This window comes from Chlorocebus sabaeus, chromosome 11, assembly GCF_047675955.1.
Source record: "Chlorocebus sabaeus isolate Y175 chromosome 11, mChlSab1.0.hap1, whole genome shotgun sequence".
NCBI lineage: Eukaryota > Metazoa > Chordata > Mammalia > Primates > Cercopithecidae > Chlorocebus > Chlorocebus sabaeus.
Window position 1 is genome coordinate 119827816 of NC_132914.1, and position 14975 is coordinate 119842790.

The 14975-nt window shown below is 40.7% G+C and overlaps 1 protein-coding gene across 2 annotated transcripts in view; it reads left to right on the forward strand.

Moving 5' to 3' along the window:
* KNTC1 (kinetochore associated 1) overlaps nucleotides 1–14975 on the forward strand; it is a 100043-nt gene that overhangs the window by 67405 nt on the left and 17663 nt on the right. For both annotated transcript variants that reach the window (XM_008005054.3, XM_073021190.1), the window contains 8 exons: nucleotides 3129–3336; nucleotides 6926–7015; nucleotides 7964–8135; nucleotides 8224–8282; nucleotides 8419–8635; nucleotides 10257–10330; nucleotides 10564–10774; nucleotides 11005–11114. In XM_008005054.3, the coding sequence (XP_008003245.3) occupies nucleotides 3129–3336; nucleotides 6926–7015; nucleotides 7964–8135; nucleotides 8224–8282; nucleotides 8419–8635; nucleotides 10257–10330; nucleotides 10564–10774; nucleotides 11005–11114 (1141 nt within the window). The remainder of the gene's footprint in view (nucleotides 1–3128; nucleotides 3337–6925; nucleotides 7016–7963; nucleotides 8136–8223; nucleotides 8283–8418; nucleotides 8636–10256; nucleotides 10331–10563; nucleotides 10775–11004; nucleotides 11115–14975) is intronic.

Genomic DNA, 14975 nt, shown 5'->3' on the forward strand with positions numbered 1-14975 from the left:
TGTTAAGCATCGTCTAGGGCACTAACTTTCACATGCAGGTTTCTGGGTCTCTCTGCAGTTCTGACTCAGTGGGTCTGGACCGGGGCCTCGGAATTGCTGGTCTCTAATAGGAGCTCAGATGATTCCTATGATCAGAAAAGTTGGAGAATATTCTTCTGAGTAATAAACTTCTAAATCAGATTAGCTAGGGAGCAAAGTAATCTTAAAAATTAATGAAAAGTTTGATTTAGGGAGAATTTCTAATTTCCTATTAAAATATTTATAAAAATTTGTATTTTTATTTAATTAACTTATTTATTTGATATGGAGTCTTGCTCTGTCACCCCGGCTGGAATGCAGTGGCGCAATCTCAGCTCACTGCAACCTCCACCTTTAAGTGATTCCCTGGCCTCAGCCTCCCAAGTAGCTGGGATTACAGGTGTACACCACTGCGCCTGGCTAATTTTTATATTTTTAGTAGAGACGGGGTTTCACCATGTTGGCCAGGCTATTGTCGAACTCCTGACCTCAAGTGATCCACCCACCTCAGCCTCCCAAAGTACTGGGATTATAGGGGTGAGCCACTGCGCCTGAACAAGAATTTTTAGAACTAAGATAAAATGTGTTATTTATAGATTCAGCTTACTTTGATGAGTAGGGATAAATGATATGTAATTTATAACTCAGATGTTTCTATCTAGTAAATAGAAGGACTTGTTTTCTGGTTTCAGAATGCTTTCAGATATGTCACCTCATTTAATTTTTACAGTTCTTATTGCATATGTTGCCAGTCGATATATGAGAAAACAAACCCATAGTACATGACCTGCTCAAGGTCAAATTATTAATGACTGCTTCTAAAATCTTATGGGTGCTATAACCCCCATCTGATTTGTAACAGATAAATGGAATCTGAGTTATTGAGAATGAAACTGCTTGGTACATTTCCTGCACCAGGCAGGCATCTAGTTCTTTGTCTCTGTGGACAGTGGGGAAAGACCGTGGCTGTCACCATCCTGTACCTGCAAGTCAAGGACTATAGACTGCCCATAGCTTGAAGGAGCACTGACTTAAAGAGTAGTTTGAAGTAACAAAACTATGTCATTCTTCAGTTTAGAGTGCTATAAATCCAGAATAGGATACGCACACTCATCTTTTTTTATTAATTTGGACTTCTGCTAGATTCTTCTGTGATGTTTTATGGTGCAGGATACTTTTTTGAAATTTAAATAGCTATAATGTCAAGTTCATTTCATAATTATTCTACTTATGTGGCATTGATGATTTGTATTCATATGATAGTGACACCTCTGCCTCAGGCAGTCTACCTGAATAAATTTAGATAACCTTTAGAATATCAGAGAGTGACTTGAAAATGATGGTACTTAAGCCTTTTGTTGCTATTTTGGTTACTCTGTATAGCAAATTAAACTATCACTGTCTTATTAATAGGGTCTAAAAAGACATTTCAATTGTTATTTTGTCTATAGTAACCAGATTCTTTTTTTGTTTTTTTTTTGAGATGGAGTCTCGCTCTGTCACCCAGGCTGGAGTGCAGTGGCGCAATCTCGTCTCACTGCAACCTCCACCTCCTGGGTTCAAGCGATTCTCCTGCCTCAGCCTCTTGAGTAGCTGGGATTACAGGCACACGCCACCACGCCGGGTTAATTTTTTGTATTTTAGTAGAGATGGGGTTTCACCGTGTTGTCCAGGCTGGTCTCGAACTCCTGAGTTCAGGCAATCCACCCATCTGGACCTCCCAAAGTGCTAGGATTACAGGCGTGAGCCACCATGCCTAGCCTAATTTTTGTATTTTTAGTAGAGATGGGGTTTCACCATATTGGTCAGGCTGGGCTCCCAACTCCTGACCTTAAATGATCTGTCTGCCTTGGCTTCCCAAAGTGCTGGGATTACAGGCATGAACCACCGTGCCGGCCTGCTTTTGTTTTTTTATCTTTTTTTAAAAAAACAGCTTTTTGGCTGGGGATGGTGGCTAATGCCTATAATCGCAACACTTTGAGGGGCCAAGGTAGGAGGATTGCTTGAGGCCAGGAGATGGAGACCAGCCTTAGTGACAGAGTGACAGCCCCATCTCTACAAAACTAAAAAAATTCGTTGAGTATTGTGGCGCGTGCTTGTAGTTCCAGCTACTTGAGAGGTTGAGGTGGTAGGATTGCTTGAGCCCAGGAGGTTGAGACTGCGGTGAGGCTTGATCATGCCACTGCACTTCAGCCTGGAGAACAGAATGAGACCCTGTCTCAACAAAACAAAAAAAATCCAACTTTTTGTTTTGTTGATCCTTGGTGGTGTTTTTGTTTCAATTTCATTTATTTCTGCTCTGATCTTTATTGCTTCTTTTACTAATTTTGTGTTTGTTTGGCTCTTCCTTTTCTACTTCTTTAAGATGTATTGGTAGGTTGTTTGTGAATTTTTTCTACTATTTGATGTGTAGGCACTTATAGGTATAAATTATTTTCAGCTTTTAATTATTACAAAGAGTTGTTGCAGAGGACGTCCTTACTAACGTATCCTTTTCTACTTAGGTGAAATTTGTAAATGTTGCATTGTTATCCTAAAGAGCATACATATTTTCAATTTTATTACAGATATCTCTCCAATATTATAACAGTTTACACACCCACCAGGAATAATATCAGATTTATTTTTTATTTTTTATTTTTTTTGAGATGGAGTCTCGCTCTGTTGCCCAACCTGGAGTGCAGTGGCGCGACATTTTCTCACCACCTCTGCCTTCCAGGTTCAAGCGATTCTCCTGCCTCAGCCTCCCAAGTAGCTAGGACTACAGGTGTGCACCACCATGCCTGGCTAATTTTTGTATGTTTAGTAGAGATGGGGTTTCACTATATATGTTGGCCAGGCTGGTCTCAAACTCCTGACCTCATGATCTGCTCACCTCGGCCTCCCAAAGTGCTGGGATTACAGATGTGAGTCACCGTGCGTGGCCTAATATCTGATTTTTAAAAGGCAATAATTAGCTTTGATGACAGGTAGTTTATCTGATTTTGAGACTGAACAATGACAAGGTTAAATTTCAACAATGGAAGCATGTACCCAGGTGTTTTGTCAGATACGTTGCATGGAAATGCCTGCAGTTAGGGAGATTGGTATGTATTGAATGCTTCTTTTAGCACATTTCAGTTGGACTGCGATGCAGCTCTTCAGCTCTTCATTGAAACACTGCTCCACAACACGAATGCCAGCCAAGGCCAGGGAGATGCAAGCATGGACTCTGCAAAGCAGCGGCATCCCAAACTCCTGGCCAAAGCCCTTGAGATGGTTCCTTTACTGACGAGCTCAAAAGATTTGGTCATCAGTCTTAGTGGGATACTACATAAGGTAAACATACAGTGAAATGAGTTGGGTCATCTCAGTTATCCCTCCCACCCTCAATAATTAGATACGTTAGTAACAAATTGGATGTATAAGTCTATATTTTTATCAACTTTTAATTTGAAATATTCTCTTGATTTCTATATTTTTAACACAGTTAAATATAATTTTCCCATTTTTTAAAATAGAAGTAGCTTTTCTTCCCCAGATTTTTGAAAACCTTACACATTCTTTGAATTTGTACGAGCTAGAAAGAAATGTATAAATCAGAACAGGCAATTTTCCTATAACCCCAGTCCCTAGAGATAAAAATGTTAATAATGTGGTGTAGTAACTGTCTTACACTAAATATACTATTCTGTGACCCTCTTTTTTCACTTAACATATTGTCATTATATGTCAATACATACACATCTATCTCAAAAGAAACAATTTCTTTTTCACTATCCTGCCGGAAATGTCTTTTTTCTTTTTTTTTTTGAGACAAAGTCTTGCTCTGTTGCCCATGCTGGAGTGCAGTGGTATGAATGTGACTCACTACAGCCTCTATGTCCTGGGCTCAAGTGATACTCCCGCCTCAGCCTCCCGAGTAGCTGGGATTACAGGTGTGCACCATCATGCCTGGTTCATTTTTATATTTTTAGTAGAGACGGGATTTCACCATGTTGTCCAGGCTGTTTTCAAACTACTGGCCTCAAGCGATCCTCCCACCTTGGCCTCCTGAAGTACTAGGAATACAGAGGTGAGCCACCAGGCCTAGTGAAACATCATTTTTGACAGATGCATAACTATTATTCCATTATATGGATAAAACATGCTGTATTTAACCAGCCTTTTGTGGATAGACTTTTAAATTGTTTTTTTGTTTTTGTTTTTGTTTTGAGATAGGGTCTCACTGTCACCTAGGCTGGAGTGCAGTGTTGTGAACATGGCTCATGGCAGCCTTGACTTCCTAGGCTCAACTGGTCCTTCTACCTCAGCCTCCCAGGTAGCTGGGACTATAGGTGCATGCCGCCATAATTTTATGGCAGTATTTTTTTTTAAATTGTTTTTAAAATTTTTTAATTTTTAAAAATTTTTTTGTGAAGATGAATCTCACAATGTTGTCCTGGCTGGGTAGATTTTATTATTATAAATGGTTGTAATTAACATCTTCATACATGTTTTTATACTTTTGTCTGATTTTTTTATTTTTTTTAAGAGAAGGGGGTCTCGCTATTTTGCGCAGGTTGGCCTCTAACTCCTGGGCTCAGGTGATCCTCTTGCTTCAGCTTCCTGAGTAGCTGGAACTACAGGGACTATACCTGGTATAGTATATAGCTGAGTATTTGTTTAGGAGATCTTCTGATCTGAGAATTGGAATGTTTGGTCAGGGGGTAGTTTAATGGAGCAATGAAGGTGAATGGCAGGGAAATAAATTTTTTTTTTTGAGATGGAGTTTTGCTCTTGTTGTCCAGGCTGGAGTCTAATGGCGCAGTCTCGGCTCCCTGCAAACTCTGCCTCCTGAGTTCTCCTGCCTCAGCTTCCCAAGTAGCTGGGATTACAGGCATGCGCCACCACATCCAGCTAATTTTTTGTATTTAGGAGTGATACGGTTTCACCATGTTGGTCAGGCTTGTCATGAAATCCTGACCTCAGGTGATCCACCTGCCTCGGCCTCCCAAAGTGCTGGAATTATAGGCATGAGCCACTGTGCCCAGCTTGGAAATAAGATTTTAAGCCTGAAATAAATATTTCAGTTTTATATTTTGCTTGTAATTCAGCCCAAAATTACATAGATTGCTCAAATTTTCTAGGTATAATATTTCATCTTCCCACTTTGTTCAGTGTTGTTTTTCACATGACTTTTGTTGGCATTTTAAAAATAGGCCAGCTTGAGGAACATAGTAAGAACTTGTCACTACAAAAAATTTTTTAAAATTAGGTGGGCCTAATGGTATGTGCCTGTAATCCCAGCTATTTGGGAAGCTGAAGCGGGGAGGATTGCTTGAGCCCAGGAAGTCAAGGCTGCAGTGAGTTGTTATTACACCACTGCACTCCAGCCTGGGTGACAGAGCGAGACTGTCTCAAAAATAAAATAAAAAGAGAAAAAGTAATTGTGTGTGGGTAGAAAGAAACAAAGAACAAAGAGAAGACTGTTTTTTTGTTGTTGTTTTGTTTTGTTTTTTTGAGATGAAATCTCACTCCATTGTCCAGGCTGGAGTGCAATGGCACGATCTTGGCTCACTGCAACCTCTGCCTCCTGGGTTCAAGCGATTCTCCTGCCTCTGCCTCCTGAGTAGTTGGTACTACAGGCATGCACCACCACGCTGGCTACTTTTTGTATTTTTAGTAGAGATAGGATTTCACCATGTTGGCCAGGCTGGTCTCAAATGCCTGACCTCAGGTGATCCGTGTGCCTTAGCCTCCCAAAGTGTTGGGATTATAGGCATGAGCCACTGTACCCAGCCTGACATCCTTTCTTTTTATGTTAGTATATGTACATATGCCACACAATTAATTCTTGCACTATAGTATATAGTTAGAGCTAAAACAGAATCCTTTGAGAAACTTGCTTGGAGGCCCACAGTTTTACTCGTGTCATTTCTAAGAAAAGCATCAGTTTCTTTCTGTTCTAATTTATCCCATTGTAAATGGAAGAAATGGAACTTTAATTTCAAAATCTTATAAAATTTTGATCATATCCCTACCCTTTCTATGTTTTTAGTATCTTAAGAACTTCCTTCTTATTTTTGAGACAGAGTCTGGTTCTTTTGTTCAGGCTGGAGAGCCAGTGGCATGATCTCAGCTCACTGTAACCTCCACTTCCCAGGTTCAAGCGATTCTCCTGCCTCAGCCTCCCAGGTAGCTGGGACTACAGGTGCATGCCACCACACCCAGCTAATTTTTGTATTTTTGGTAGAGATGGGGTTTCACTGCGTTGGCCAGGCTGGTCTTGAACTCTTGACCACCCGCCTTGGCCTCCCAAAGTGCTGGAATTACAGGCAAGAGCATCCTTCTTTATTAATACTGCCTTGTGCAGCCTTTAAAAACAGCCTTTGAGACCTTTTTTAGCATGTATGTTTATCCTCACAGGTAATTTTAGAGGTGAGAAAATTGTAGCTCTTTATTTTTTAATTTTTATTATTATTATTTTTATTTTTTGAGACGGAGTCTCACTCTGTTGCCCAGGCTGGAGTGCAGTGGCACGATCTTGGTTAACTGCAAGCTGCGCCTCCCAGGTTCATGCTCCTGGGTTCACGCCATTCTCCTGCCTCAGCCTCCTGAGTAGCTGGGTCGACAGGTGCCCGCCACCATGCCTGGCTAATTTTTTTTTTGTATTTTTTAGTAGAGACGGGGTTTCACCGTGTTAGCCAGAATGGTCTCAATCTCCTGACCTTGTGATCTGCCGGCCTCGGCTTCCCAAAGTGCTAGGATTACAGGCGTGAGCCACCACATCTGGCCGGTTGTAGCTCATTTTTAAGGGAGTAATTAATATAACATTGTAGTGCAATGATGTTTTTATATTTGTAATCCGTGCTGATGATTGTAATTGAATAAAACTTCAACATGGCAAAGTCTTATCAAGTTTTGATATATTTTTGTTTTTATACAGTTGGATCCTTATGACTATGAAATGATTGAAGTTGTCCTGAAAGTTATAGAACGAGCTGATGAAAAGATAACCAATATTAATATTAATCAGGTATAACAAATATATCAAAGATGTAAAAATCATCTTTCTGCTTTTAATTGGATCATAAATCATATCATTATCCAGGGCCTTTCCAGATTATCCACTGAATTCCTTTTAAACACTGTGGTTTATTTTAGGTTTTTAAAAATCTTTACAAATCTTTAAAAAAGGGAAAAGATTTTCATGACATTCCTATTTTATCACTTATCTTCATCCTGTTTTTGCTGTTTTGAGGTGATTTAAATAACCTCTCCAGCTGTTGAAGAGTATGAAGTCACTACAGAACTAATTGTGAAGAGTTAAGGCAACATTTGCCATGTAGGAAGTGAAAAAGGCCATGGAGCTGAGAGTTAGGTCAGATTTGTGTATTAATGAGTAGGTCCAAGACCTACTCAATTGTGTCTCATTACTTTCATTAACTTCTTCATCGTTTCTGAATTTTGGTCATAGTGGCTTTTATACTTTTTAATTTGATTTTAGAAATTAATATTTTAGAAATATTTTAATATTTTAATAAGACTTATTATATAAGAAAATATATCAATTCAAAAGATTATACAAAGTTTCCTAATAGAAAATATAAACATAAGAAAAATAAGAGTGTAGAGAATTAATTTAGATCTGTAGCCTCTATATTTAAAATGAAATCAAGTATTTTGAATTATATCTCAAATTATTTGAAGAGCAGATAATCAACTGTCAAGCTCTCATTTACAAAACATCCTACCAGCAACAGGACACTAGTGGTTTCTGCTCATAGGATTCCTTTAATGATTGTAATACATTATAGTTTAGATGAATAACATTAAAGGGAATACTAGAAAAGGTTTTGATCCTCTTTCTGAAAACAAGATGGTCTCAGGAATGGAAACTTTTGATAGTATAGTGTTGGATGATTTTATGACAGTTTAGGATTGGGTTACTCTTACTGGACAAAAGTGTTTTATTTTAATATAGGCGTTGAGTGTTCTGAAACATTTGAAGTCATACAGAAGAATTTCTCCTCCCGTGGATCTGGAATATCAGTATATGTTGGAACATGTCATAACTTTGCCATCAGCTGCCCAAACTAGACTGCCTTTTCACCTGATATTCTTTGGCACAGCACAGAACTTCTGGAAGATTCTCTGTATGTGTTCATTAACTTTTTATGAATTTTACTGGATAGCCAAATTTTTTTTCTTAAGCAAATCATACTCTCTTTGTTTCCTTTCTAGCTACAGAACTCAGTGAAGAATCTTTCCCAACATTGCTCTTAATTTCTAAATTAATGAAGGTAATGGCTTAAAACGTTGTAAGACATTTCTGTATCCTGTAATTAATTCTGACCCTGTGTAGATTTTTCTGCTGCTTTCATGTAAAACTTTATATGTGAATATGTGCTTCAGCCATAACCTTCCTTTTCTTTGAAGTTCTCTCTGGACACTCTCTACGTGTCTACAGCAAAACATGTTTTTGAAAAAAAACTGAAGCCAAAGCTCCTGAAGTTAACACAAACTAAATCCTCAACATTGATTAACAAGGAAATAACTAAGATCACGCAGACCATTGAATCCTACTTGCTCTCTATAGTCAACCCAGAGTGGGCTGTAGCTATTGCCATCAGCCTTGCCCAGGATATCCCCGAAGGTAAGAGGTCTTCTTTTAAAATTGTAGTAAAAAGAAGAAAAAAAGTACTCCTTTTGCATCTTCAAGAAGAAGCAGGATGGTAGTTTTGAAATGTATGTGCCTGCTCTCTTCACTATGGTGAATGCTGAAACGCTCACGGGCAAGGAGGCAGGCACTTTCCAACTTGTCCTTGTGCCTTCTTTGGGGTGTGACCTTTGCTAGGAATAAGCAGTGATGGGTACTTCCTAATATCCAGTCACACTTTCACTTTCTTTTTCTTTTTTTTTTTTTGAGACGGAGTCCTGCTCTGTCACCAGGCTGGAGTGTAGTGGCGTGATCTCGGCTCACTGCAACCTCCACCTCCCGGGTTCAAGTGATTCTCCTGCCTCAGTCTCCCGAGTAGCTGGGACTACAGGTGTGCGCCACCATGCCCAGCTGATTTTTGTGTTTTTAATAGAGACGGGGTTTCGCCATGTTGGCCAAGATGATCTCAATCTCTTGACTTCGTGATCCACCCGCCTCGGCCTCCCAAAGTGCTGGGATTACAGGTGTGAGCCACCGCACCTGGCCCAATCACACTTTCAATGAGGAATCTTCAGATAGTCTCACATAACCAGACAGGTACACAAGCACGGGCACTTACTGCTACATTTTTGGTTGTAACAAAAGTTGAAAATGACTTTTAAAAGAATGCTCAAGTCAGGAACTGGTTAGAAAATAGGGTGTGTTCATGAACGAAATATTATGGGGCTGATTTGGAAAGATATCCAAGATATGAAGTGAGAATAGCAAATTGTACTAGAATATGTATGGTATTACCCATTAGGGTTAAGATGCACATGCAAGCATATGTGAACACAGACTGACACACACACACAGAAAACTCCTGGAAGGCATATAAGAATCTAGAGAATAGGAATAGAAGCCTCTGTCGGCTTTTTTTTTTTTTTGAGACAGAGTCTTGCTCTGTCGCCCAGGCTGGAGTGCAGTGGCGAGATCTTGGCTCACTGCAAGCCCCGCCCCCCGGGTTCATGCCATTCTCCTGCCTCAGCCTCCCGAGTAGCTGGGACTACAGGCGCCCGCCACCTCGCCCGGCTAATTTTTTTTGTATTTTAGTAGAGACGGGATTTCACTGTGTTAGCCAGGCTGGTCTCGATCTCCTGACTTCGTGATCCGTCTGTCTCGGCCTCCCAAAGTGCTGGGATTACAGGCGTGAGCCACCGCGCCCGGCCTTTTTTTTTTTTTTTTTTTTTTGATGGAGTCTTGCTCTGTCGCCTAGGCTGGAGTGCAGTGGCGTGATCTCGGCTCACTGCAACCTCTGCCTCCTGTGTTCAAGTGCTTCTCCTGCCTCAGCCTCCCGAGTAGCTGGGACTACGGGCGTGTGCGACCATGCCCAGCTAATTTTTGTATTTTTAGTAGAGACAGGGTTTCTCCATGTTGGCCAGGCTGGTCTCCAACTCCTGACCTCAGGCGATCCACTTGCCTTGGCCTCCCAAAGTGCTGGGATTACAAATGTGAGCCACTGCACCCAGCCATGAGTATGCATTTTTGTAATTTTTAAAAGGTTGCTAATTTGACCAAAATACATTTTATTGAAAAGATTAAGATTTGCCTGTAAATCTTTATTTATTTATTTTTTTAGGTTCCTTCAAGATGTCTGCTTTGAAGTTCTGCCTTTATTTAGCTGAGAGATGGCTGCAGAATATCCCATCGCAGGTGTGTCTGAACTATCAGATTGGTGGCTTCTCTTCCTAATTAAATTGTACTAGCTTATTTTACATTCTCATGCTGCCCTGATGCCTAAAATGGAGAAGGAAGACCAAGGCTTTATGTAGATGCTTAGGAACATAACTGAGGAAGGGAGGGATTGTGATTGATAAAGATGGATGCTTGGCTTCAACTGAGACTTATAAAGTAAGATTTTCTTTTTGCTTGGAATTATTTAAAAGGATGAAAAACGTGGAAAAGCCGAGGCTTTGTTGAAGAAGCTTCATATCCAGTACCGGCGATCAGGCACAGAAGCTGTGCTCATAGCCCACAAGCTGAACACTGAGGAATATTTAAGAGTGATCGGAAAGCCAGCACATCTCATTGTCAGTCTCTACGAACATCCTAGCATCAATCAAAGAATTCAGAATTCGTCTGGCACAGATTATCCTGGTGAGGACAAAACTATTTTTTTGTTGTCCGAGAAAAGCTATTATTTTGATTCCCAGTTTTATGTATATATGTACGTGTACATATATATTACATATATATGCTTATATATGTATATGCTTAAACATACTTATGTGTATGCATGTGCATATATACATACACACATATAAGTATTCAATATAAGTATTTAAAACTTGAGTTTTTCTTTCAATTCTTTATTTTGAATATCTTAGATATTCATGCAGCAGCTAAAGAAATAGCTGAAGTCAATGAAATTAATTTGGAAAAAGTCTGGGACATGTTGTTGGAAAAATGGCTATGCCCTTCAACAAAACCTGGTGAAGTAAGTACTTGCTGCGCAAGAGTTGAGTATGCACCGATGACTTCTTCTCAAAGGCTAAATATTTATCCCATATGATGACGGCCTTCTAATTAGGAGCACAGACTCTTCAAAGAAGGAACTTTGTTTTGTTTTGTTTTGTTTTGTTTTTGAAACGGAATCTTGCTCTGTTGCCCTGGCTGGAGTGCAATGGCGCAGTCTCTGCTCACTACAACCTCCGCCTCCTGGGTGCAAGCGATTCTCCTGTGTCAGCCTCCTGAGTAGCTGGGATTACAGGTGCCCGCTACCATGCCCGGCTGATTTTTGTATTTTTGGTAGAGACGGGGTTTCACCATGTTGGTCAGGCTAGCCTCGAACTCCTGACCTCATGATCCTCCTGCCTCAGCCTCCCAACGTGCTGGGATTACAGGCGTGAGCCACTGCGCCTGGCCTCTTTTGTTTGTTTTTTAAAGACAGAGTCTCGCTGTGTCACCCTGGCAAGTGCAATGGCGCAATCATGGCTTACTGCAGACTTGAACTCCTAGGTTCAAGCAATCCTCCCCACCTCAGCCTCCTGAGTAGCCAGGACTACACATGTGCATCACCATGTGTGGCTAATGTTTTGTTTGTTTGTTTGTTTGTTTTGTAGAGACAGGGTCTCTCACTATGTTGGCCGGGCTGGTCTCCAACTCCAGGCCTCAAATGATCTTCCCACCTCGATTTCCCAAAGTGCTGGGATTACAGGCATAAACCACTGTGCCTGTCTGGAACTTTTGTTCATTTTATTACCCTCTGTTATCTGATAAGTTTTAAAGAGATTGTTTACTTTTTTTTTTTTTTTTTTGGATACAGAGTTTTACTCTGTCACCCAGTCTGGAGTGCAGTGGCGCGATCTCAGCTCATGGCAGCCTCTGCTGAGGTTCAAGAGATTCTCCCTCCTCAGCTTCCCGAGTAGCTGGGATTACAGGCGTGCGCCACTATGCCCAGCTAATTTTTGTATTTTTAGTAGAGATGGGGTTTCACCATGTTGGCCAAGCTGGTCTCAAACTCCCGACCTCAGGTGTTCCACCCGCCTTGGCCTCCCAAAGTGTTGGGATTACAGGTGTGAACCACCACGCCTGGCCTGAGGTTGCTTGCTTTTTGTTTACATATTGTTTTGTAGCTGTTTTACCTTTCAATTGATGATTTCAGATGCTGTCTTATATGAAAGAAATGGCCTCTTCTTTTATTCAAAATCATGTGGTTAACTTTTTGTTTTGAAATAATTTAAAATGTACAGAAAAGTGCAAAAACAGTAAAAAAAATTCGTATATAAACCTTTCACCCATATCCATGAATTTTTAACATTTTGTCATATTTGCTTCATCTCTCCTCTATAATTGATACACATAATATTTTTCTGAACCATTGAAGAGTAAATCACATGTGGCATACCCCTTTGCCCCCTAAATATTTTAAGGGTGTATTTCCCAAGAACAGGATTTTCTCTTATCCAACTATCATATAATTATAAAAATCAGAAATTTAATGGTGATATAATTGAATTTATGGTCCATTTTACAGTTATACCAATTGTCCTAATAATGTTTTTTATAGCAGTTTTCTCCCCCAGGTCTAGGATCTTGTCTAGGACTATACTTTGCATTTGTTGGTCATGTCTCTAGTCTGCTTTTTTTTTTCTGACACAGTCTGGCTCCATTGCCCAGGCTGGAGTGCAGTGGTACAATCTCAGCTCACTGCAACCCCCACCTCCTGGGTTCAAGCGAGTCTCATGTCTCAGCCTCCCGAGTAGCTGGGATTACAGGTGCCCGCCACCATGCCTAGCTAATTTTTGTATTTTTAGTAGAGATAGGTTTTCACCATGTTGGCCAGGCTAGTCTTGAACTCCTGGCCTCATATGTTCCTTCTACCTCAACCTCCCAAAGTGCTGGGATTACAAGCGTGAGCCACCACACTTGGCCTCTAGTCTGTTTTAATCTACAACAGTTCTGTGACTTTTTCTTGTCTTTTATGATATTGACATTTTTGAAGAGTATAATCCAGCTGTTTCATAAGCTGCCCTCTAGTTTGGGCTTGCCTAATACTGCCTCATGATAAGATTCAAATTACTTATTTTTAACATCATACTGCATAAATTGTGTTGTGCCCTCCTCAGGGTATGACATTTGGAGGCACATGAGGTCCCTTTGCCCTCACAGTTGATGTTAATTTAGATAACTTGGTTAAGGTGTTGTCTGTTTGTCTACTCCATAATTGCTATTTTTCCTTTTGTAATTATTAGAGGAAATATTTTGGGATGATACAACATTCGATGCCTCTCCCAACTCCTTTCCTCTACCCCTGCATACCCTGATTTATTGATGTTTTTGAAGAGCACAGGCCAGCTGGTTTATAAAATGGTTCATTTTGGGTCTGCTAATGTTTCCTGTTACTTGATTCAGGTTATGTGCTTTTGGCAAGAATACTGTATAGGTGATGTGTTACTTTCAAAGGATCACACCAGGAGGCGCATAATGTCAGTTTTTCAGAAATAGCATCATTAACATCTAAAATTTAAGATAGGATTCAGCAAATCCAGATCTTCTGTATCATTTCTTCTGAATTTTCAGGCAGAACTTGAGGTAGAGTCTATAATTCCTGTATCCACCTAGGCAGATATTCTTGGGGGAACAAAATCTATTTGTAAACAAATAGTGTAATTAACATGATATTAGAGTTTTGTTTGTTTGTTTGTTAGAGCAGTGGCATGATCTCAGTTCACTACAGCCTCCACCTCCCCGGCTTAAGTGATTCTCGTGCCTCAGTCTCCAGAGTAGCTGGGACTACAGGTGTCCCAGCTACTTTCAAAAAATTACCTGGCCAGGCACGATGGCTCATGCCTGTAATCCCAGCACTTTGGGAGGCCGAGGTGGGCGAATCACGAGGTCAGGAGATCAAGACCATCCTGGCGAACATGGGGAAACCCCGTCTCTACTGAAAATACATAAAAAATTAGCCGGGTGTGGTGGTGGGTGCCTGTAGTCCCAGCTTCTAGGGAGGCTGAGGCAGGAGAATGGCATTAACCCGGGAGGTGGCAGAGCTTGCAGTGAGCGGAGATCGTGCCACTGCACTCCAGCCTGGGCGACAGAGCGAGACTGCGTCTCAAAAAAAAAAAATTACCTGTGCCTGGCTAATTTTTTTAGTATTTTTAGTGGAGATGGGTTTTCGCCATGTTGCCCAAACTGGTCTCAAACTCCTGAGCTTAGGTGATTCACCCACCTCGGCCTCCCAAAGTCCTGGGATTACAGGTGTGAGCCACTGCATCCGGCCACCATTAGGTTTTTAATTAGCAATTTTTATATCATTTGGCATTTGATTCAACAACGATTTTTAAAGTATTTACCAAGAGCATGGACTGTGCTTCAGTGGAAACAGGAGTTAGAATCATATTTTGGCCATGTAGAATATGTGGTTGACTTTTAGAAACCAGCTTTTACAGATGTTTTAACTTATATGTAAGTTCAAGGTACACACTGAAAGTTCCTTGAGGCCAGAAACTGCATGTATACATAGCACCTAGCACAGTACTTTGTAAATCCCAATAGATATATACTGAATTAACAAATGGTTCATTTAAAATTCATGGAGTCTTTTCGTTTTAAAAATTATATAATATGGGGCTGGGCAAGGTAGCTCATCACTGTAACCTCAGCACTTTGGGAGGCCGAGGTAGGAGGATTGTTTGAGGCCAGGGGTTTGAGACCAGCCTGAGCAACATAGCGAGACCTCCATCTCTACAAAAATTTTAAAAACTAGCCATGTGCCATGGTGTGCACCTGTGGTCCCAGCTACTTGGGAGGCTGAGGCAAGAGGATTGCTTGAGTACAGGAGGTTGAGGCTGCAGTG